Source organism: Vespa mandarinia, chromosome 1 (assembly GCF_050613455.1).
Source record: "Vespa mandarinia isolate Hongniang chromosome 1, ASM5061345v1, whole genome shotgun sequence".
Lineage (NCBI taxonomy): Eukaryota > Metazoa > Arthropoda > Insecta > Hymenoptera > Vespidae > Vespa > Vespa mandarinia.
The window spans coordinates 8,303,479-8,326,603 of NC_140810.1; the positions used below are offsets into that span (position 1 = coordinate 8,303,479).

At 29.8% G+C, this 23,125-nt stretch overlaps 4 protein-coding genes across 12 annotated transcripts; 3 read left to right on the forward strand and 1 right to left on the reverse strand.

The window, feature by feature from the left end:
- Positions 1-777: 777 nt before the first annotated feature.
- On the forward strand, positions 778-7,679 carry mas (trypsin-like serine protease domain-containing protein masquerade). 2 transcript variants are annotated; one of them, XM_035886947.2, is made up of 11 exons: positions 778-1,342; positions 3,273-3,616; positions 3,704-3,731; positions 3,824-4,308; positions 4,386-4,574; positions 4,732-4,852; positions 4,929-5,114; positions 5,193-5,454; positions 5,638-5,915; positions 5,990-6,144; positions 6,486-7,679. In XM_035886947.2, exons 1-11 carry the CDS (start codon positions 1,237-1,239, stop codon positions 6,651-6,653), a joined length of 2,322 nt encoding a protein of 773 aa, XP_035742840.2. In that variant the 5' UTR covers positions 778-1,236; the 3' UTR covers positions 6,654-7,679. The 2 variants fall into 2 exon arrangements, with proteins under 2 accessions (XP_035742840.2, XP_085515549.1); XM_085659423.1 differs by lacking the exon at positions 778-1,342 and adding an exon at positions 2,180-2,252 and having other exon boundaries at positions 6,486-7,678.
- Positions 7,680-7,835: 156 nt separating this feature from the next.
- Positions 7,836-18,601, reverse strand: LOC118450940 (kinesin-like protein Klp61F). Its single transcript, XM_035886961.2, has 18 exons — positions 18,461-18,601; positions 12,856-13,008; positions 12,606-12,753; positions 12,367-12,516; positions 12,134-12,294; positions 11,898-12,047; positions 11,546-11,782; positions 11,087-11,462; positions 10,709-10,980; positions 10,491-10,630; positions 10,335-10,408; positions 9,927-10,271; positions 9,629-9,856; positions 9,371-9,550; positions 9,097-9,271; positions 8,886-9,007; positions 8,514-8,750; positions 7,836-8,428 (listed from the first exon to the last, which is right to left on the reverse strand). Exons 1-18 carry the CDS (start codon positions 18,496-18,498, stop codon positions 8,315-8,317), a joined length of 3,300 nt encoding a protein of 1,099 aa, XP_035742854.2. The 5' UTR covers positions 18,499-18,601; the 3' UTR covers positions 7,836-8,314.
- Positions 13,478-13,704, forward strand: LOC118450944 (dolichyl-diphosphooligosaccharide--protein glycosyltransferase subunit 4-like). Its single transcript, XM_035886972.2, has one exon. It carries the CDS (start codon positions 13,478-13,480, stop codon positions 13,580-13,582), a length of 105 nt encoding a protein of 34 aa, XP_035742865.1. The 3' UTR covers positions 13,583-13,704.
- Positions 14,261-23,076, forward strand: LOC118450941 (tyrosine-protein kinase receptor torso-like). Of its 8 annotated transcripts, none has more exons than XM_035886967.2 (19): positions 14,819-14,906; positions 16,299-16,363; positions 16,512-16,594; positions 16,712-16,741; positions 17,613-17,757; positions 17,844-17,970; positions 18,044-18,151; positions 18,308-18,378; positions 18,478-18,640; positions 18,747-18,907; positions 18,989-19,115; positions 19,212-19,348; positions 19,431-19,659; positions 19,748-19,920; positions 20,028-20,157; positions 20,249-20,304; positions 20,387-20,601; positions 20,887-21,024; positions 21,103-23,076. In XM_035886967.2, exons 5-19 carry the CDS (start codon positions 17,671-17,673, stop codon positions 21,227-21,229), a joined length of 2,049 nt encoding a protein of 682 aa, XP_035742860.2. In that variant the 5' UTR covers positions 14,819-14,906; positions 16,299-16,363; positions 16,512-16,594; positions 16,712-16,741; positions 17,613-17,670; the 3' UTR covers positions 21,230-23,076. The 8 variants fall into 8 exon arrangements, 6 of the variants coding, with proteins under 6 accessions (XP_035742861.2, XP_035742855.2, XP_035742858.2 ...); XM_035886964.2 differs by having other exon boundaries at positions 17,626-17,757; XM_035886965.2 differs by lacking the exon at positions 16,299-16,363 and having other exon boundaries at positions 14,806-14,906; positions 17,626-17,757.
- Positions 23,077-23,125: the final 49 nt, after the last annotated feature.

Consider the following 23,125-nt stretch of genomic DNA (forward strand, 5'->3'; position numbering starts at 1 on the left):
CGTGGTAGCATTTAAATGAATATATTTGCGTGTATGTATATCACGTATATATATATATACATATATATATATATATATATATATATATATATATATATATATATTTAGGACATATTTAAGTTTAAGTTAAATGAAAATCAAAATATTGCAAATTAAAATATAAACCAAGAGCTTTTAGAAAGAAAAAATTAAACAAAGAGTTTAGTAATCGAGAAGCACAATACAAATATACATTATGTATTATGTATCTTGTGAAATATATAATGTCTGATTATAAATATAATAAATCTAATATATTTAATATTTCTATTTTTAGATATTATCCCGAGCATAGACGAGATAAGAATATTATCTATGTGTTACCATAAAATTGTAGGTAATTTATAAATTATCATGAGGATATATTTCGTTTAGAAAGTAAAACAACAATTGTCATGTTTTTTTAGATTGTTAAAAGAAAAAGAAAGTAGGAGTGTCATCGATCGAGGAAATGGAACAAGGAAAAAGAGATACGCGTCATAAAACGATTCACCATTTAAAGGAGTCAATAAAAATAGATTAAAGAAGTAGGAGCATCAGGGAGACATCCGACGCCCCCTGTCAGCTACCCTTCTCTTCCGACTTCTCTCTCTCTCTCTCTCTCTCTCTCTCTCTCTCTCTCTCTCTCTCTCTCTCTCTGTCTTTCTCTCTCTCTCTCTCTTTCTCTTTCTATCTGTCTCTTTTCATATCTCCTTCCTCTTCTCCTTCACTCTTCTTTGACCTTCTTCTCTCCGTAGGCTTCCTTATCCCCTCTTTTCCTTCTTCCGAATACTTCTCCTTGAGGTCGGTCAGAGGCATCGTCCTTCTCATGTACTGTACCAAAGACGGCGGCATTAGGAGAAAGAAGGAGAGATAGTCGCACCCTGACCCACAAGTGGGCATCGCTCTTCTTTCGCTCCAATCAGTCAGTCAGTCAGTCAGTCAGTTAGTCGAACGGACGGTAAAACGACGGATGATACTCTCCGCGTTATAATTCTTGATCATCGAATTATTCGTGATAAAACCGTTGTTTTACGGGCACATGACATCCATTAACGATAGTGTATTCAAAAACATTTCTCTTTTTTACAAATCTTTTTACATTCTTGTCGAATAAGAAGAAGAGGATATACTTTAGCGATAAGAGAAAGAAAAAGAGATATAATAAAAGAAGAAGAGATATAATAATAGAAAAAGAAAGAAGAAGAAAGATCAAAGATGATACTAAGAACAGCCCTAAGGGGCATCGTCCTTTTCGTTATACTCATCGGGAAATCGGTTGATGCTCAAGACGATGATTCTTTAGCCGGCAGCTTCTTATCAGGTAAATTCAAGTTTGATGCGTTTTCCATCTTGCTTCCTTCTATTTCTTCTCTAGATTCTCGATAGAGATACTCGTCAAAGAGTACGCTTACACTCACACGGAACATGTCATATCCGATCTCATTTTTACAAGCAGGAAAAGAAAGCGATTAGTAACAAATCCGGAACAAGTAGAAATCTTTTTTCTAATGACGAATACCTACATCAAAGATCATGGTAACAGCACGTATTTATAACGTGTATACTACGATGTGACAACGCTTGAAGGTGATCGATGAAATAAAGAAAGAAATAAAGGAAGAAAGAAAGAAAGAAAGAAAGAAAAAAAGAAAAAAAGAAAGAAAGAAAGAAAGTGAGCACAGAGTGTCTGTAGATATATACGTACAAGTCGAGGTTTCGAGAAATAGAAATTCGCATACGCGCGCGCGTATGCGGCGCACGCTTTTATAGGTAGAATCTGGAAGGATGCGACTGTCCCACTTAGGAACTGTATAGCGTGCTATGCGGATAACGTTCGATTCGTTGGCGGGTATGAAGACTGCCTGCCAAATGGAAAAAGTGGTATACGTGGACACCTCTTCGATGATAACGAATATATTATAAATAATAGAACAAATATTAAACAATCTCAATGAATTTCTAAGAATTTATCTAAGTATCATATTTACCGTTCTCACATTAGGAGCGAAAAATAATCAACGATAAAATGAACGCATAGTCGATATCCTCATAACTGATAACGGTTCTTAAACTACACACTGGTTTATTTATTTTATTTTTTTTTTCTTTTTTTATTTTATTTTATTTTATTTTTTTTTTGTTTTTTCATTCAAGAAAGAAGTAGAGTTTCAACAAAGTTGAATGAAAGAAAATGATGGGATGCGTGTGAGATTAGAGGATTCAAGAAGAAGGTATCTATTATAATGATGATGCTCCTATTCGAAATAAACCAATATTCGAGGAGATTCGTGTATCATAGTCGAGTTCGAAAAACTATTACGTTAGATAAAGCGAGAGGCACGTGTATAAAAGCCGTCTTCGGCTACACGCGACGAGTCAAGGCGCTCGTTAACTACCGTTATGTTTGTTTGGGCCGTTATGCCTGCCAAAGTGAAACCAACTGGCTTTCCTCGATACGTTGCGTGCAAATATCACGGATACTACTTGCCGTTTTCGTTCATCACGTACGACTAAACGTCCTCGAGAATTATCTTTGTTAATTTTTTTTCTTAACTTTCTTAATTGATTTTTTGTCTTTCTTCTGGAAGCGAAATCAATGATAATAGTATTTGGAGATTTAAAGAAATAGAAAAACGTAAACTTTTCCTGGTCACGCTACAAACAACATAATTCTACGAGTTGACCGGAAGTTCCTTCGTTGCTTCTATCGCTTAACGGATCACGCGAATCACTCTTCTTACTTATACCATTAAAGTACACGTATGACATTCCATTCTCGATATATATATATATATATATATATATATATATATATATATATATATACATACATATCTACCTACCTACCTACATATGTACATACATGCATACATACATACATAGAATATATATATTTATATATTTTCCAAGTAAACTATCGAATTCCTAACAAAATAAATTTTGATGTAAATTATAGGATAATCGATAAAATATAATACTTTGAGAAATAAATTCCCAACAGGTCGTTAACTTCTCCCTGCGGTATCTAATGTCAAGATCAAGTTCAGTCATCCTTGACCACTTTGTAAGCCGATCGTAGAATTACTTATGCAGGAATTTCTTAGCGGCTCTTGATGCTCACACAGCTGCACCCGATATACAGTTATCTTTAATGTTAAATTTAGGATAGGGGAAGCACATGATACGATAGCACGGGATAGTTCCTATATTTTTTTGTGTATCCTTTCCGAGTAAGATTTTCTTTTTAAAAGGTCTCTTGGATTCTATAACCAGCACGGCAAAGAGCGCGGATTGTCCTGGTGTTTGCGTCCATGCACTTGCAACCTTGATGTGCGATGAAGTACTCGAAGATGTTCAATGTCCAACGAGTAGCATGCGATGTTGTATTATCGAGCCGGTTAATTCTTCTTCTTCATCGTCTTCCGATGAAAATTTCATCGAGCAAACAACTACTCCTATAGTTTTGTCGACTACAACTCCGTCTACGACGACGACGACGACGACGATGATGACAACGGCGGCAGCAACGACGACGACGACGATGAAAACGACTACTACGCTTGTCTCTACACCAGTTTCTACTACACCGAGTAAAGTGAGTCTACTGATACTCTTTTTGATATCAAAGATACTCAATCAAACATAATTACCTAATGGTTCAAATAATTGAATCTTTTTTTAGCAAAATGAGCCAGCTGATAAATCTCAAGGTATGTTCTTCTTCAATCGAATGTTTATTTAAATATCACCTTGAAGAAAGGGAATTCGAAACGTTTCTCACTCAATTATCATTCATTAACAGGAAAAACGTGCTCGGGAATATGTATGCCAGAAAGGATAGCCGATTATTGTGATGCTATACTCGCTATAGACTCTCTCTGCAAGTTGGGACACAAATGTTGCGTCACGAGAGATGCTTTTGGTGATTCTCCACCAGCAGAATTATTGGTGATCGATCGAACAAACGCAAGTCGATACAATATATCTAACAAAAATGGTATGTCTTCTCAAACGAGTACGAGACCTGGTATTCACTCAACGAATCCATCAATGGCTACGACGACGACAACTAGTACGGTATGGACGTCGACTAAACAACCGTCGACGGCAATTACGACAACAACGAGTACGACGACGATGCAAACAAGACCAAAACCTACTTTGAGAAAACCATGTAAAGGCGAATGTACCAGCGGCCTATATGCTCTCTTTTGCGACAACATTGATACAGAAGCAGATTGTCCAGGAGACAGATCTTGTTGCATTACCGAATTACTTGTAAAAGAGGTACATAAGTTTATAAGAGTTTTATTTTGTTATTTGATTTTGAAGGGAGACAAGTTTTATACAAGATCCGTGTTCAGGAAGCAACGACGACCGTCCGTCCAACTACAAGGCCTTCGCCTCCTCAACCTAAACTGCCACCTTGCCCTGGTTTCTGCTTGCTGACAATCATGGCAGCATTCTGTGAACGACCAAACGTGATTATTGCTAAAACATCCACTTGTCAATCTGGATCGATTTGCTGTGACAACACGAAAAGTCCGCCGCAGGTGATTCTATTTCTTTTTTACGGTAAACCCCTCCTCCCCAAAGGAAGATAAGAGTCGAGGCAAGTAAAGATCTCGGAAGATGTACTGTAAACCGAGCGTTAAAGAGACAACGATCTTTTCAAAAAGGAGACTCATCGACCGACTTCTTCCAAATTAGACTCCAAGACCACGACCGAGACCTACGACGAGACCAACAACCACCATAACTTTACCACCTGATCCACGTCCGGAGTGTCCTGGTTCTTGCATCGTATCCTACTTATCCTTCACTTGTTTCAGTAAGTAAACTTCATCTTTATTATTATCTCTTATTAAAAAAGAATGTACATTTTCTTTCATTGATTGGGTTTATAGGAAATGCAGAATTAACGAATTTGTTCAAGTGCAAGAAACAGGGACATCAATGTTGCGCCCCGAAATCATTAATCAGAGAACTTCATGGTGGAAATAGCAGTGAACCGATTTTGACTAACAGAAATGATACTTACAACAATATCGTTACGTCTAGACCACATACGACAGACTTTACTCCAACAATTTGTAAGTAATCATATCTTTTATATCAAATTTTTTTTCTTTCTCAAACGTTCTTTCAAAAATTTGGATATTTTTTTGCAGACGAAACGACAACGATGACGATATCGACGACTACAAAGAGTCCAGTGTACAGTAAATATGTATGCGGTGTAAAAGGAACTTCTCGTGGCCCGATTCAAGCTCGTAGTTCCGAAAGAGTTGCACGTGTAGTTGGAGGAGAAGATGCAGATGCCAATGAATGGTGTTGGCAGGTTGCTCTTATTAATTCTCTTAATCAGTATCTTTGTGGTGGAGCTCTTATCGGTACTCAATGGGTATTGACAGCAGCTCATTGTGTCACAAAGTAAGCTGAAAAATTTCTACATATATCATTTCTTCCATTACGTTGGTTTAATAAATAATGTCAGAATTTTATATGTAAATAAACGACGTATCAAATATATTTACTGACATTACTTATTGACAAACTCGATATAATTTCATTCGAATCTTCTTCGGAAATAATCGAAGCAAATTATATTTACAGTATCGTAAGATCAGGTGACGCGATCTACGTGAGAGTTGGAGATCACGATTTAACTCGCAAGTATGGTAGTCCTGGTGCGCAAACGTTAAGAGTCGCTACTACTTACATTCATCACAATCACAACAGCCAAACTTTAGATAACGATATAGCTTTATTGAAATTATATGGCCAAGCGGAATTGAAAGATGGAGTTTGTCTTGTTTGTTTACCTGCTAGAGGTGTTAGTCATACGGCTGGTAAACGGTGTACAGTTACTGGCTACGGATACATGGGTGAAGGTAAAAACGTAAACATCAATAATATACATTCATCCAGTTATTTATCTTTGTAATATCGTATCTTCGTTGTACAGCTGGTCCCATTCCTCTTCGAGTACGTGAAGCAGAAATACCGATTGTTAGCGATGCCGAATGTATAAGGAAAGTAAACGCTGTGACGGAAAAAATCTTTATACTTCCAGCTAGTAGTTTTTGTGCGGGTGGAGAGCAGGGCAATGATGCGTGTCAGGTATGTACACAGTCAATTAATTAATTAATTAATTAAATGAAATTTATTATAACAAGATATATACACTGTTCAAAACAATTAGTGACTTAATTGATTTTATAGCAAGCGTCCAAATAAATAGAATGGAAGAAAAAGAAGTGACCCGGGAAACTGTGAATTGATTTTTAATCGTTTTATTATATACATTTAAATCTCAGATATTATGTACCTTGTTGATAGAGTCAATGACTGCAATATTTCCTCTAATTGCTTTTGAGCAGTGTCTATGTATATTTTTATATAACGATAATATTCATATATTCAATATATCTTTTAATATCTAATATCGTCGAACATCATAGGGTGATGGAGGAGGTCCATTGGTTTGTCAGGATGATGGCTTTTACGAATTAGCAGGTTTAGTATCGTGGGGCTTTGGCTGTGGAAGGTTGGATGTTCCTGGTGTTTATGTTAAAGTATCCGCCTTTATCGGTTGGATAAATCAAATCATATCGGTGAATAATCTTTAATTGTCTTATACATGCTACTGAAAGAGTCCGAAAGAACTGAAACGTTTATTTATTATTAATAAAACGTTAATACACTTTGGTGCGCATTGCGTTGTAATATGTTTAACGACGTAGTGCACGCGTAACGAGGATGACGAATAAATTGTTTACAGTCGTCATCGGAAGCATTGAATGCCTGTGCCAAAAAATTATATTTTATAAAATGCTAAGCTAATTTTTTTGTTATGCGTGCAACTCTGGGATTTTTGAATAATAAGTAAACAAGAGGCTCGATAAAAAAAGTCCCATTTTTTTTTTTTTTTAGACAAACGTGTGCTCCATTTTTGCGCACTTGTGACAATAAGAAAAACAATATTTTTCTAATGTCAAAGGGTCCAAAATAAATTTCTTTTCTGTGCACTCATGTGTACGCGGATAATAATTTAAATTTATCTTCTATGTATTAGAAAACAAAAAAAGAAAGAAGAAAAGAAAGAATAAGAATAGAACTATAATGTACAAGTTATTTATTTATAGTAAAAATTGTCGGTAATATAAAATTATATATCAGTTTCTTTTATATATATATATACCTTTATATACAATTTCTTTAGAGATACTATCTATTATTAATGTTATCTGTTGCTTTTGACAAATATTCCAATTACTTAATGTAAACTAGCCATTTACGCTTATTATTACATCATGGAATAAGCTCTGAATATAAATTCTCGTTGATATTCAGATATTCTTTATTTCTACAGTAAAGTTTTGTAAAACTGTGCTTTGTAAATTATTGCTTTAATTCTCTAAGATATCTTCCTAAATTTTATCATTAAGAAATTTATATTGATTTATTTAATAGAGAGGGAGGGAGGAGGAAGAATTTGTAAATGCCCATATTAAAGTTAGTCGTTAAGCAATTTTAAATTTGATATGTGTACAAGTACGATTTCGTAATATCAATAATGAATATTGAAATTCGAATTAATTCCAAATTTACATGTTAACAGAGGCCTTTTTCTGAATACATTTTTTTATTTTATATATATATATATATATATATATATATATATATATATATCAAACAAGGTGATATATATATATCACCTTGTTTGATTTTAATAAATTTGTCACGTTAATAATATATATTATCGTTTTTTATAAGAAAATATAAAAATAAAAAGTACACGGTAAAACAGTGCACTTCTTTCATTTTGTTGAAAATAATTCATTCATTAAACTTGACAGAATCTAAAAAATTTACAATTATTATTTATCACCTTGTAAATGCATGAAATGAATAATGTTTCAGTGTTATTAGATATCTTACAGAGAGTCTGTCAGGTACTAATCTTATATTTAGCAATAATACAGTACCTTTTCGCGTGTATGTTAATTTATTAACTTATTAGCATCATTCCACCTGTGCACATACATTTATATGTACAATATTTATTGTATTAATATAATGAAAAAACATGAAACATTCAAAAACAATACATTTGCTCAAGTAGGATTATATGATCAATTCTGATGAAGTACAATATATATATATATATTCATATGTAAAAAAAAGATAAAAAGAATAATTGTATGATTACGTGATACTCTTTTTTTTTTTTAAATATCTCTCTAAAGTTTTATTTTACTATATGTATAATGTATGTGTAAATGTATTATCAGTTATATGATCCAAGCACTTTTCGATTCGAACACCTTGTTTTTGATAATCGTTTGCTTTTCATCATGTCTGGTTTTAAAAATTCATCTTTGTCGTTTTCTTTATCATGGTTCTGTAAAATATGTATACACGATATTATATAATTAATATAGAAAAAATTATTTCAATCGTTTATTCTAAATTTAATAAATACTTACCTTTATACATAAATCAGGTTCGGATTGAATACTAGTTTCAAGAGTTGGTCTTGGAATTAAGGAAATATCTGACGCCGAAGCAGCTCTGACAATATTGTATTTAACCGTATTACTTTTATCTGGTAATTCTCCGTTTATATTAAAAATTGGTGTTGACGCACTAATCACTGTGTTTTCAAAAAGAGGCGATGAAATGATCGTTTCATTTTCGGATGATTGGTTTAGAATCGTGTCTTCCTATAATAATATTACGTCTTATATAATATTAAAATTAATATTACGTCTTTTTTTATATATATACATATATTATTATGATTAAATTAAATCAGTCAAAATTATACAGATGATTATGTATTAAAAGTAACAACTTACATCACTTTCCGAAGTATTTATATTTTTTCTAATTTCCCTAAATCTTTGAAGAATACGTTCATGCGGAGAAGTTGCAGTCAGATGACGAGGGTATTGAAATTCTTTTCTTGCAGGTGTTAAACCTAAACGATGGAAATAAATAATAGTAAAAAGTAATTTAATAAAATCTGATATTTTTATATAAGATATTATGTGGAAAGAAAGTAAAAACCTGTCGCTACGTCATGTCGTAAGTCTTCAATCAGGAATTTTTCAATTTCATGCTCTGTCGTATGCACTTGTGCAATTATTCTATTATTGCATTCTATTGATTCTGTACTTCGACTTTCTAACTTATTTCCAACTTGTGTATTAGCATATGTAGTTTCTGTAATTTCGTTGATATTCTATTAAAAATAAAAAAGAACAAATTATATATAGTATGACTTTATAAAAATATAAACAAGAAATTATATAATTTCCATTATTTTAATAATTGAACTTACATTCATTAAGGTAGAAAAAGCGATTCTATCATTCTCTGTTTTATGTTTCAACGCTTTAGCATGATCTTCCGAAACATTTTTATATTTTTCTAACGCATTCGATCTTGCCGATAATTCTGTTTGTATTTCTTCTGTTAGAGTAACACTTTGCTCCAAAATTTGGTCTGCCAATATCCTATTCTATAATAAATGAATATCGTATCTCATTCTTATTTAACATATTTTCTCAATAAAATCGCATTATGAAAACAATATTACCTCTTTTGTACTCATGGCAACATCATTTTCGATAATCGTAAAGTCATTTTCTAACTTGTCTTGTAAACTTTGTTTCTTATCTACACTCAACTTGTAGTCATCTTTAATTTTATTACTAATATTATCGCATGTTTTATTTACATGATTTAACATATCAGAAACCGCGATATGTCTTTGGTTTTCGTTTTTGCGAAGATTATTGAATTGAAGATATACATCTTCGAACATCTAAAAAAATTTTATATTTATAATTTGTATGTCTAAAAAATATGATACATATGTCTTTAAGTTTTTATACCTTTGCAAATTGTTGATTTTCTTGTATAGTTTGACCTTGATTATGAAGTACATTTTGAACAGTTTGTTCTATCTCTTCTATGTTCTTGCATAACTGATTACATTCTGTAAGTTGATAATTACACATTTCGTTTATAGATGTTTTTGCTAGTGTTGCTAAATGTTGAAGTTTTTGTGAAACACTTTCATTTAAAACGTTTAAATTTTCCGCTATTTTTGTTTTTACCAAGCTTTCAATTCTAGATACTAATTTTCTAGAAAATTCGTCTAATCGATTACGCTCATCTTCAGTTACATTGGAAACAACTTCAATTTCTTTTTTTAACCATTCTTCATAAACAGTATACTGAAAATATATCATTAATGATTATTTTATTGAATATACTGAAAATGCAATTAAATAACTTACAGAACTATCTATGTCCTCTGCTAATTTCTTAGTAGTAAGTTTGGCTGCTGTTAATCCTTCACTGGTAACTGTTTCTAAACATATATAAATTTTACATAAGCATATACATTTTTTACACTGCAATATACTTTTGATAAACAAGAATCTTTCTTTTACCAATTTGAGTTTTCAGAGACATGCAAAATTGTACCAATTCATGTGTATAAACAGAAAGATCATTTTCAATATCTTGGAAACGATTTTTAATATTATTTTGGAACTGTTGACTAAGATTTTCATTTTCTTCCTCTACTTTCCTATACATATATAAAACAAATGTAATTTCGTCAAATAATTATTATAAAAAGAAAAATAAACATCGATTATTTACTTACGTTTTGCGACCGATTTTATCATGTAATTTATAAGTATCTGTACTTGCTGTATCTGCAACATTCAAAAGTGTCTTTGCTTGGGATAATAATATTTTTTCAGTTGATACATGATTTTCTACAAGATATTTTTGTTCATCCCTTTCTTGCCTAGTCATTTTCAAGTGATTTTTAGTTGATTTTAATACATTAGTTGTACTTGCTAAATTATTTTCCACTTCTTGCAACTTATTTGTCTGTACATAATGTTCTACTTGCAAGTCATTGAATAATTTCTGTAATCAAAAAAGAAAAAAAAAGAAAAAAAAAAAAAAAAAGAAAACAAAAAATATATAAAAAAATATTATAATGCATTTATAAAGTAGCTAAAAAAAATCTTACTTCTTTATTTTGCATTGTTTCTTCGAGTGCTTTAATATGATTTATTTTTTCTTCTATCTCTCTACCTTGATAATCTATTAAACTTTGCATTTCATTATAATTTTCCTGTGCAAGGTAAACACCATTTCTTTCACGTGTTGCTAATAAATCTCTTCTTAATCTTTCAATTTCCTCTGTATATTCTTTAAGTAATGCTTTCTTAGAAAGCTTTTGATTAATTTCTGGTCGATTAGTAATATTTTTTGCTCTATGTGCATAGTCTAATGTTGATAAAGTTTCTTCCAGATTTATGCTAGCAGGAGATATCGTCGCAATTATAGACGTCTTTGTACGTCCACCCAGTGATTCTTGAAGAAGTCTCGTTAACTTAGATTCTCTATATGTATTAAAAATATTAATTGTATAGAAAAACATTTTATAAATGTAATAACATAACATACAATTTTTTATCATATATACCTATATGGTATATGTGGTGCTCTTTCTACTAATGCTGTTATAACCCGTCCAAGAGTCAATAAAGATTGATTAATATTACCAGCTTCTCTTGCTCTTCTATCAACTGCACCAGATCTACCTACATTTTCACTTCCTGCTAAGTCTACTAAATTTAGTTTCCCAGTTTTCAAGAGCTCTTCTCCATCAACAGTGTTCTCTTTGATATGTACAGTGATTGAAAAAACTGTATGTGATCGACTAAAATAATCATGAAGATTATTAATATGAAAAATTATATAGAATAGAGTTTTTTGAGACCATAAATTTTGTAAAACGTAATTATTATAACAATGCATGATATTATATTATTAACCTTGACTGAGCATTCATCAATGTTACTGCTGTTTGTCTCTTTTCTGATCCTTTTTCGAGGATCTTATAAACTTCACTTTTGTTATGTACAGTTACTTCTTCTAAACCATGAATGATAACAGCACCTTTTCTTGATGTATCTTCATATAATCTAATAATGTAATGTTATTTAAATGTAATTTAATATGTAATTTAAAAATATTCATAAATTTATAAATTAAAGCATATTAGGATTACCTTATTTTTGAAGCATCATCATTGGGTGATAGAAGATCAAATAATTCTTCATTATAGAGTTCTAGAAAACTGATTCGTACTGTGTATTCCTGAGCTTCTAATAATCGTAGTTCGTCAAACAAATGACTTAAGGTACGCGGTATAATTCCAGCAGTTGTGTCCTAAACAACATATGAATTAATTTATAAATATATTATTAAAACTAATTTATGTTGAATATTTAAATAAATTACACTTTGCCAATGTAAAGCTGGATCATTGCTGACGCCTTCCATAGTAAAAGTTTTTCCTGTACCAGTTTGTCCATATGCAAACACTGTACAATTATATCCAGCCAAAACTTCTTCCAATAGAGGACTAACAACAGCTTTGTATACATCAATCTAATATATATGATATAAACTAAACTAAGTCAATTGTAATGACAAAATATTTAAAAAAACACATATAAATTATAAAACAATATGCATACCTGCTTCGATAATGGACCAAATACTTTATCAAATGTGAACTTTTTTGAAAGTTTATCTTGCGGTCTTTCACGTATTATTACATCTTTATTCGATGGTACTTCCACCACTGACACTGATTTTCCAAGTCGTTCTGCATTATTTATCGGTCTGGTAAAAAAAAAGAAATTATTATACACGATAAAAAGCAAATTTTTACAATACAAATACAAATTGTTTTAATCTATAAAATAGTATATTTTTTTCGCGCACCTGACTCGTACAAACACTTGTATATGTTGATTTTTATCCTTTTTTCCAGTGCGCGTCTCATTCATCTTTCTGATATTTGATAATCGTATACCTTCTCTTTGATAGAATCTTCTATATTTATAAATTGTTTCAGATTTTGGTAATACCTCCTTTCTGTAATCACATACGCGCGTTTGATGACACTAACTTTTCCGTTACAAAATTTAAATTGAATAGTTCGTGCGAGTGACGCCAAGGTAGGCAATCGCGTTCATAAACCCATCTAATTTGAACATAACATAATAATGAGCGCAATGGACCAATCATCGTTCTTCATTCTTGACCAATCATCTCTGAGTATATAAATAAGTTATAAACGAACTACCACTCACAGAGTACATCATAAGAGACCTGTGAAGATTGTCATATTGTCTTCGTTATTACGTGTATATTTTAGTAGGTTGTCAGAAAAAATTATAGAAAAGAAGTTAGACAAATTGAAAATAATATCACAAAATATTCAAGGTACTTAAATATTACATATTATTTGACTTAAATATAAAATTATATTACAAATACGATAGGCATTACACATATTTTTTGATACAGTAAATTCGTTTTACCGAGTATTTGTTTCTTTCAGATGATCACTGACGTACAACTTACTGTTTTCTGTAATATGCTTGGGATCATGTTATTTTGTCTAGTATTTCTGTTTCATTACATAAATGCGAATTATTCAAAATGAATGAACATATCGTTTCAATAAATAATATAACAGTATATAGGTTAATCGCAGATTATGCAGTCCAGCTATTGCATGCTATACGATGTAAATCGTTTTAATAATATAATATAACATTGAATAAATTTTATTCTTATACTATTCCTTCCCTGTGACAGCATTAGTTACTTTTATTGATCTTCGACTGCGAATACTAGTCTGTTACGGAACATACAGTTCTTTCAAAGTAAAAAAGTTTAACTTCAACATTTTTCATTATTTATATATTTCATATATTTATTTATGAGTTTAACACTGTGAATATATTTATCATATAATATTCTTTTTTATTAAAGATAAATGTACTAGTAAAAGAATTTACTTATCCATTAGCATTTACTTTATGTATAATTCTCATAGCTTATATTCTAAAACTAAATCTTAGTTTAAGTTAAATATGAAATCGACATGCATAATAATGATGTTAAAGGCAACAAATTGAGAAGTATACTGATATATGTATAAGATAGAAGATATTCATAAATATTTTATCCAACATAATCATTACTAAGCTTATTTTCCATTCGTCTATTTCTGATCCTCTAAAAATATATTAAAATTTTTTAATGTTTTGGAAATATTTTGATTTTATATTCTTTTGACAAACAAAGACAACGGTATAACAAAGCCGACAATGATGATATAAGCAAGAATGAATCAAGAGCACAAAAACAAGGGTGGCACATCAAAGTGATGAAAGAAAAATAACCTTCATTTGATTTTCACTTATTGGAAGCCATAAATACGAGTTTAAAGCAATATTACGAAAGCGAATCGTGTGTAGTAGGGGATACAACTTTAAATACGTTCGAATAAAACATTACTCGCGCTTCTTTAAAGGGGGAATCGCGTTCTTAATTTGCATGAAATACGCGAATACATTTTAGTTTGTAACCATTCACGCGTTAAAGGAGATATACGAAAGGCGGTCTACGAACGTTTATCATTAAATGTGAAAATATAGATAATTTAAAAGTATAGATTAGTAAATTTGATAAATCACGCATTGATCTTTTTCTTTTTGTTTTTATTTTTCTTTTTTCTTTTCTTCTTTTTTTAACACGTTATTTTTGCGACACGTGCGTCATGCTAATCGCATGGAAATACAAGTGCAAGTTTATATACTTTTTAAATTATTAATTAAAACGACGACATATTGATGACGATGATAAATAATTACATTTTTCTTTCGATTCTTTTATTGACGACTTCACTGACATACCATCATCGATCATCGCCCTTCGTGAATGCCTTTCAAGTTGACGATTGTTTGGCACTTTGTTCGAACGTAAGTCTATGAAATATAGAGATAAAAAAAACAAAATGCAAATTTTTTGGATAATTTCTTTGACGATTTCATTGTAAAATACTTTTCGATATCAAATTAAAGGACATTCTTGGATTCATTGAGAGACTTTAAAGAAATTGTTTCATAGATACTGAACGATCGCCTTTCATTCGTTCTTCGTATCATTGCGTACCTTTTTTTTCAAAGATACGAAAAGAAAAAAAAAAAGAAAAATGTATGCCTCGCATGCTTTGCACTTCAACACCTGCGTCAACATAACGTTTTGACTAATCTTTGAAAATTTGTATTCTATTATTTATTAAGCTGTAAAACAGATAAATTATATATGTAGATCATAGAAACGATAGAATCGGTTGTTGACGAAGAAAAATTATAAAGATAAATTACATATTTGCATTAATTTCACACATTATTGTAAATTGAACAAAATTACTATTAAAACTGAACAATCATTTTTTTGTGTTAGTTAGAGTTGTTTATTTGCCGATTGTTTCGCCACGCGACTTGGCTGTTATCAAGTACACATTGAATTTAAGCAGATTGTAAATATTGAGCATATGCGCATTTTATAAATTGTATTAAGAAACATATATATACACGTTGCATTTATTTGCATAATGTATTAGATTTTCTAGGTTCAAACATTAAACTATTTTGTTTTTTTTATTTGAACGAATCATCAATAATTTTCATTCAATAAATCAAAAAATCTGATAAGTTTGTTTGTATTAATGCGAAAACAAAAATTATGTATCTTTTATTATAACAATTATCTAACGTAATCATACGTTATCAATTTGTATGAATTGAGGATATGTCGATCATAATTTTGTTACGAGAAAAATTATAATCTAAACTTTCTGTTTCGCAATTATATCAATAATTTTTTTTTTCATATTAAAATATCGAAGAGAGAATTTTAAAGATCGAATTTGCTTGAATTTCTATAAAAAAAAAATAATCATTTTGAAGGATGCATCTATCATTATTGCGTATCGAGAATGATTTATATGATATTTCAAAATAGTAGTATGAAAGTTTCTTTGAAATTATTATGAATTTCGTCAAGTCATCGAAATTTAAAAGAAAAAGATACACTATGTTACGAGGAACCTTTCCAACGTCTTAATTAAAAAAGGATTAAAGATTTGATAATCATTGCGATCTTTCGTTTTCCATAAAAACAATATCCCTTAATAATAATACATTGTAACAGATGTGATTTTATATGTTCTTTTTCTCTTCCTTTGAAAATTGCAAATTTTACCGTCTCGGACGAGATATCTTTCGTACAAAATATTCTATCCATTAATGCAACGGCCTTTTCGACGTCAATGCATATTTTATATACATACAACGATGTGGATATAGAAGGGGAACGATGAAGAGAAGAGAATTGAATTCGAGCTGTGAAATTCATCGATATTCTTGCACAGGTTCGATCTCTCTCTCTCTCTTTTTCTCTCTCTTTTTTGTCTCTCTTTCTCTCTCTCTTGCATAATGTAAAATCTGTTAAAAATATATTAAAGGGTATGATAAAAAACAAAGTTATGTGAAAGAAATTGCGTTTCATGCTTTTTTCAGATGTCTTTCGTCATTGAAATCGTTATCTTGAAACGTGTCATAGGCACCAATGAAAAATTACCGCGTTCATAGTTTTTCATTTCGTATGTATATTTATATATACTTATTCTCATGTTTTTTGTTCTCCCATTCCTCAATGTTAATTTTATTTATTATTATCATTTCGTATTAATCAATAACTGAGTCCTTTTATTTTTCAGAAATCGTGTGAAAGTGCCTGTCGTCATAAGGTACGTTTTTTCTTTGTAAATTTTTTTTAAAATGAGCCAGAAAAAAAGATATTATTATTAATGAGATATTAAAGATATTAAATTATGACAACTGACACACACACACACACACACACACACACACACACACACACATGCACGCGCATAATATACAAGATGTAATAAAACTACATGGTAAAACTTTAGAAATGGATTCTTTGTACGAGAACGACGAACTTATGGGAAATTTAAGGAGGATTAAGTGGAAATGTCGAAAATTTAATTCCATAAGGAAATGTTAATAGAATATATCATAATTCTAGTAAATAAACTGAACGTATAATGGATTGAGATCATACTTGAAAGTTTTATGACTTAGAAATGAAGCATTTTTGGATCCAATAATGATAGAACTTATTTTTTCTTCTCTACAAAAAAGCAATCCATTTCTAAAGTTTTGCTGCATAGTTTTGATAAATCCTGTATATTTGATATCAGGTTTATATCTTGAAAATATAGAAAGATCGACATTGTAACTTTTAGTTTTTATACTTATTATTTCCGACAGATATAAGAATGAAAACAAAAAGAATTAATGGGCTCATGATCCATAATAAGTATTCAAGAAGTACACTATTTTAAAGGAAAATTGCGAAATACTTTGCTTTCGATGAAATATAATGTATTATGTAATAATTCAATCGGCTGTTTCAAAACATAGTCAAGTTAATTTCTTCTTTTTTTTTATCGTCTTAATTCCGTTTCAAAATTGAAATAAAAATGTTATGTAAAAAGATTATTGTTATTATTCGCATTATATTGTTTTAAACAATTTTTTCTTTGCCAGAAAAAATGATTCATGGATTTTAACGTTTTTTTTATAATTTCGGAGAATTTCTTCGTAGATAAACGAGGATGCGAATGCAAACATCAGTTTAAACTGTAGAGGAATGGATTCTATCATGATTAAGCATAATGCCGGAACATATATTATCGAGCAAAGTTCAAAGGATCTTATTTGGAAGACAGTAAAAATTGTAATTAAATGTATTAATACTTTGATTAAAAAAAAAAAAGAAAAAGGGAAAAAAATTATGACTGTTAATAACTTTCTTATTTTCAGAGCGATGGCAAATTCTCCTCCTTTTCTAATTTAATAGCAAACACATCTTATCGATTTCGTTTGAGTAGATTAATACGACATGGTGTATCTCGATCAGAAGTATCAGATTGGTTTTCAACTTACGACAGTAAATTAGTCTTTTCAAATATACGACACGTCAATTTTAATTTCGTAAACAAATGTATTCTGATTGATTTCAGTTAATTATGTACCGAAGAAAGTTTCGAACGTGTCTTTGTTGAAAATAGAAATAGATAAAACCGATGTATGTCGACTTTCTGCAGACATTCGTTTCGAGCCAGCGGATGGTAATGCTAATGTATATGTTACGTCATAAAAGCAAATAACTTGTTTTTTTATTACGAATTTTAATATAATAACATAAATATAATATATCGTAATACATCTACTTATATATGTATATATGCAAACACGTGTATGGTATAATACTTGTAATATTTCAGATTTGAGTTGCGATTATAATATTTTATATTGGCAGTACGAACATGATTTAAGACATTTTGTAATTCGAAAGGTAATTTTAAAGAAAATAAAACTATATTATAACGTTATAACAAATAAAATTAGATAATAATTAATTAGTTTTCATTACTTACTCGGGATGTTCTTCCAGGCTCCGACTTTTCGTTTCCATCTTAAAAATTTAGAATTTGATCGGAACACAACGATATATATTTCCTCTGTGAACGGTGGCGATCAGAAATTTAGCGATCAAACGACCTTAACATTTGTCACACCTTCTTGTTTGGAAACACATAATAATTTAAGGATTTGCCGTTAGTACACACTAAATTGTTAAATCATTTATAACATGAACGTGATCTTCAATATTTCGTAGAAATATATGTATATATATATTTATTTTACGATATTTTATCACAGCTCCGCAGAAGGTCGAAGGACTACGCGTAATAGATATTTATAAACATGATGGTCTTTACGATGTTACCGTTAATTGGGATAAACCTAGCAAAGAACCGGATAATTATACGATTCAATTGGAAACGTTTCGAGAAAATAAAATACTTCTAACGATACCTGGGGTTCGTATTACGATCAATTTCTATTTCTCTCTAGATCGTTACAGTACTATTTAAAAATTTGTGAAATTTGTTATTATATAGAATGCAACTGAGGCTCATTTTTTAAATATCAAATTGGAGCAACAATATCAAGTTAGTATTATCGCTGATTCCGTCGGTGGTTCTAGTCCGATATCTTGGAAGATAAATGATTGTAGTGTACCGATAGGTAAATAGAATGAATTTTCATATATCAACAAAATATTACTTCATTTATTATCAATTGATTCTTAATTCGTTAAATTTTTTTCCTTTCCTCAATTAGTAAATGAATACAGTCTTTATCAAAAAATCATGATATCGTTAGCGATTTTAATGACGGTCTTGATATTGATGATAATTTGCATGTACCTGTGTAAACGAAGAGAAAAACTATGTTGTATACAATATACGAATTTTCGGGTAATCCTTTAAAAATCACATATCAAATTAAATAAAAAAATAAAACGAACTTTATACCTTATTTTCTGTATTATGAATGTAGGTTTTGAATCAAAAAGAATTTCCTATGAATACACTTAAATTATTGCAAGAAGATAAGAATGTGTCTAAAGATGAAAAAGTTACTTTGCCATTGGATAAATTTGAATTATCTCCGAAAAAATTAAAATTAAGAAATATTCTTGGAATTGGTGCTTATGGGATCGTCAGACTTGGAACGCTTCAAGATGATTTCGGTATTGTTATTAACGTGGCAGTTAAAGGGCTTAAAGGTATTAACATTATCTAAATAAACCTAGCAAATATATTTGTATATTTTATTCTAAGTATCTAATGAAACATTACTTATTCGTTACAAAGATAATCCAACTGTGGATGATATAAATAACTTTTATCAAGAAATTCAGATTATGAAATCAGCTGGTAAACATCCAAATATAGTTTCATTGATTGGATATTGTACAATATATAACAAACCATTGCTGATCGTGGAATATTGCTGCAACGGTGACCTACAAACGTATTTGAGAAAGGTTGAGACTTCAAACACTTTCTTCGTTCTTTTAGAGTACGTAAATATGAAGATCAGTTACTGATAATTAAGTAAACATTCTTCTTTTTTGTTTTCACGTTGTTTCAGATATGGAAAAATACGATGAATGGTGTTTTCGATCATAAATCGCAATTTACATTTGAACAATGTTTTCATAATTATGAAAATGATCAAGGTAACCGAATTGTTGAAAATCGTTTATATGATATTCAACAAGGTAAGTCGAATTAATATGTAATTATTATTTTGAAAAGTAAACAATAAAAATAAACATTTAATTACAGAATAAAATAATTATTTGATTACAGAATACGTAACCGCGATCGATTTACTAAATTTTGCAAGGCAAATCGCTAATGGAATGGTAATATCAATATTTTAATTATCTATACATTAACAATTTTTTTTTATTTATTTCACAAAACATAATAAATCATTATCTGTAGGAATTTTTGTCTACCAATCGAATAGTGCATCGTGATTTGGCTGCACGAAATATATTGGTATGCTCTGACAATATTGTCAAGATTTCAGATTTTGGTCTTAGTCGTGATATTTATCAAGAAAATGTTTACAAGAAAGAAGGAAGTGGTAAATTGCCATTAAAGTGGATGGCGATCGAGGCTTTGACGCATCAAATATACACAACTCATAGTGATGTGTAATTCTTTAAATTTATCGAATAATTACTTTTTCTCATAGAAAATAGTATGTTTTTTCTGTTTTATTTTTTTCTAATACTAATTATAGTAAAAAAAAAAAATAAATTATTTATTTATTTTCTATGAGGAAAATAATACAACTTTCTTCCTTTTTATTTCCGTTAAAATATTAATCACTTACGAAAAAAAAAATGCTAAAGTTAGTAATAATTCGAATACTGTATTTACTTTTAAAATATATCATTATCAATAGCAAAGTAATAAGTATACATGCATATTTGCAGATGGTCTTTCGGTATTTTGTTGTGGGAAATAGTCACATTAGGTTGTACTCCATATCCTGATGTACCTACGAATAATATCTTGAAGCTTTTAAAAACAGGATATAGAATGGAAAAACCTTCAAATTGTGGAGAAAATTTGTGAGTTTATATGAAATGTTATGTTTTTATCTAATGTTTAGTTAGATTATTACCATTGTGCTTTAATTTTTTGTCCAGATACAATATAATGTATTCTTGTTGGCATCTTAGACCTCAAAGCAGACCGACTTTTACGGAATTGAAGAAAAATCTAGATACGTTACTTAATAATTGGACTGACAATAAATATTTAAATTTGAGTTAAAGATTACAAAAAGTCAATAAAAAAAAAGAATGATCAGTGCTTTTTGATGAGATACTAAAGAAAATTATATAAATGATTGAATTAATTCTCTTGTTATCATTATAACAAGGAGGGATAGAATAACTATTATCATCAAGTATTAAAGTCATTACTATGTATTACCTTTTAAGAAAGTCATACCATGTGCAAAATCATTTATTTCGTAATTATTTTTACGTACAATAATCTGTGATATAATTCCTTATACATATACGCGTGTATATGACTTTGTGTATGAAAGAGCGCGAGTGTATATGTATAGTGTTTAATAATATTGTGTGTGTGTGTGTGTGTGTGTATGTATACATATATATATCTTTCAATTTTAATAACTCAAATTTACATTGACAGAAAGTAACTAACTGTAAGATTTTTCTTCGTACTTCATTTTCAATCGTGCGATTTTTAACAATATTATACACATAATATACGTCCTACCATTTGAAGATCTCATTATTAATTACTGATGATTAATGTTTTCTTGGCAAGAACATTAAGATTGAAGAGTCGATTCTGATCGTAGAGAAACGATTGATGCATGATAAAAGATAAAAGCTAAGAAAGTGTACAAGGAACTCGATTATTCGCACAACACCTTATCTTAAATACTTAAGAGATATATATCTGTACTGCATCGGCTAGGCACATTTTTGCTATTGCGAGAGGAACTTTGCGTTTTTATTTTTGATATTAAAAAAAAAAAAAAAAGAAAAGACAAAAAAGGAAAAAAAACAGAAAAAAAATCCACGCGAATCGACTCATCAATTTAAAGTAAAAAATAGGATTGATTTATTAGATGACAAAAAAAAAGTAACGTGTGTTTTTTGATGGTACCTTTTAAAGTACAGACAAATATTTTGGACATGTTTTTTTTTTAATATATCGCTTTATTACAATATACTAATAATTGATATGAAACAGAGATCGTGTCTGAATATGGAACTCGATCCATCGGACAGATCTTATCACCAATAGAAGATATCCCTCTTTTTTTTTGTACGCATAGTTAGAGTTATATTTAAAGGATAATATAAAAAGTTTATATAACTCAAAATTTCTCAAATGTTAAGATGTTTTCCTGTTCGCATTCAACGCATCAAAAAGTTTCGTAACACGACCGAGAGAAGTACATCTTATCTGTGAACAATAGTTACAATTATTCTGTAATCTTATTTTTGTCCTTCCTTAAGACTATGTACAGTTTACTTGGAAAATTTCTTTAATCGTTAGGCTTCATGGGATATCTTTACGATGCAACGATTATCTTTATAAGTTCTACGATATACAGTTAAAAATGTACATTTTTTATATTATTAAAAAAAAGAGTTAAAACAAAAAATCATACATTACGATATATCAAAGAAATGTGAAGAGCAGTGTTCTCGTTTATACTCAGGCTTTTTTTCTCATGGACTTTGTTTCGAATATATTATTATATTTCGGAAATATTATAGATCAAACATAATAAATCAATGTCCCATAAATTTATGCTGGTATCTAAACAATTATATTTAACGATTAACGAGAATACTTCGTAATACTTAAACTGCGACTATTCTGTAAAAAATTGTTGAAGAAGACTCCAACACAAATATTATATTTTATACAAATAATGGTGACGATAATGTGTAGTGATAATGGCCATAAAAATAAATATTAATCATGTACAAGTCATTTTAATATTTGATAGCTGTAAATTAGATAGATTTATGAGTCCTTCTATGAACATAAATCATACATTCTTATAATTAAATTTATAATTGCATCAATGCTGGAAAAAAGTAAAAACACAAAAATTTATACATATGCATGTGGTTTTCCGTATTATTTATGAAATGTTATTACTTATTAAATGTA

Excerpts from the sequence above, each read along its gene's own strand:
- mas (XM_035886947.2), top strand. The coding sequence starts at position 1,237 with ATGATACTAAGAACAGCCCTAAGGGGCATCGTCCTTTTCGTTATACTC. Across the intron at positions 1,343-3,272 it reads AGCCGGCAGCTTCTTATCAG|GTCTCTTGGATTCTATAACC; the intron begins GTAAATTCAAGT and ends TCTTTTTAAAAG. Across the intron at positions 5,916-5,989 it reads CTACGGATACATGGGTGAAG|CTGGTCCCATTCCTCTTCGA; the intron begins GTAAAAACGTAA and ends TTCGTTGTACAG.
- LOC118450944 (XM_035886972.2), top strand. The coding sequence starts at position 13,478 with ATGATCACTGACGTACAACTTACTGTTTTCTGTAATATGCTTGGGATC.
- LOC118450941 (XM_035886962.2), top strand. The coding sequence starts at position 14,778 with ATGACGATGATAAATAATTACATTTTTCTTTCGATTCTTTTATTGACG. Across the intron at positions 17,971-18,043 it reads TTGGTTTTCAACTTACGACA|TTAATTATGTACCGAAGAAA; the intron begins GTAAATTAGTCT and ends GATTGATTTCAG. Across the intron at positions 19,660-19,747 it reads GGCAGTTAAAGGGCTTAAAG|ATAATCCAACTGTGGATGAT; the intron begins GTATTAACATTA and ends TTCGTTACAAAG.
- LOC118450940 (XM_035886961.2), bottom strand. The coding sequence starts at position 18,498 with ATGGAAACGAAAAGTCGGAGCCTGGAAGAACATCCCGA. Across the intron at positions 11,463-11,545 it reads GCACCACATATACCATATAG|AGAATCTAAGTTAACGAGAC; the intron begins GTATATATGATA and ends TAATACATATAG. Across the intron at positions 9,551-9,628 it reads TTGCCATGAGTACAAAAGAG|AATAGGATATTGGCAGACCA; the intron begins GTAATATTGTTT and ends CATTTATTATAG.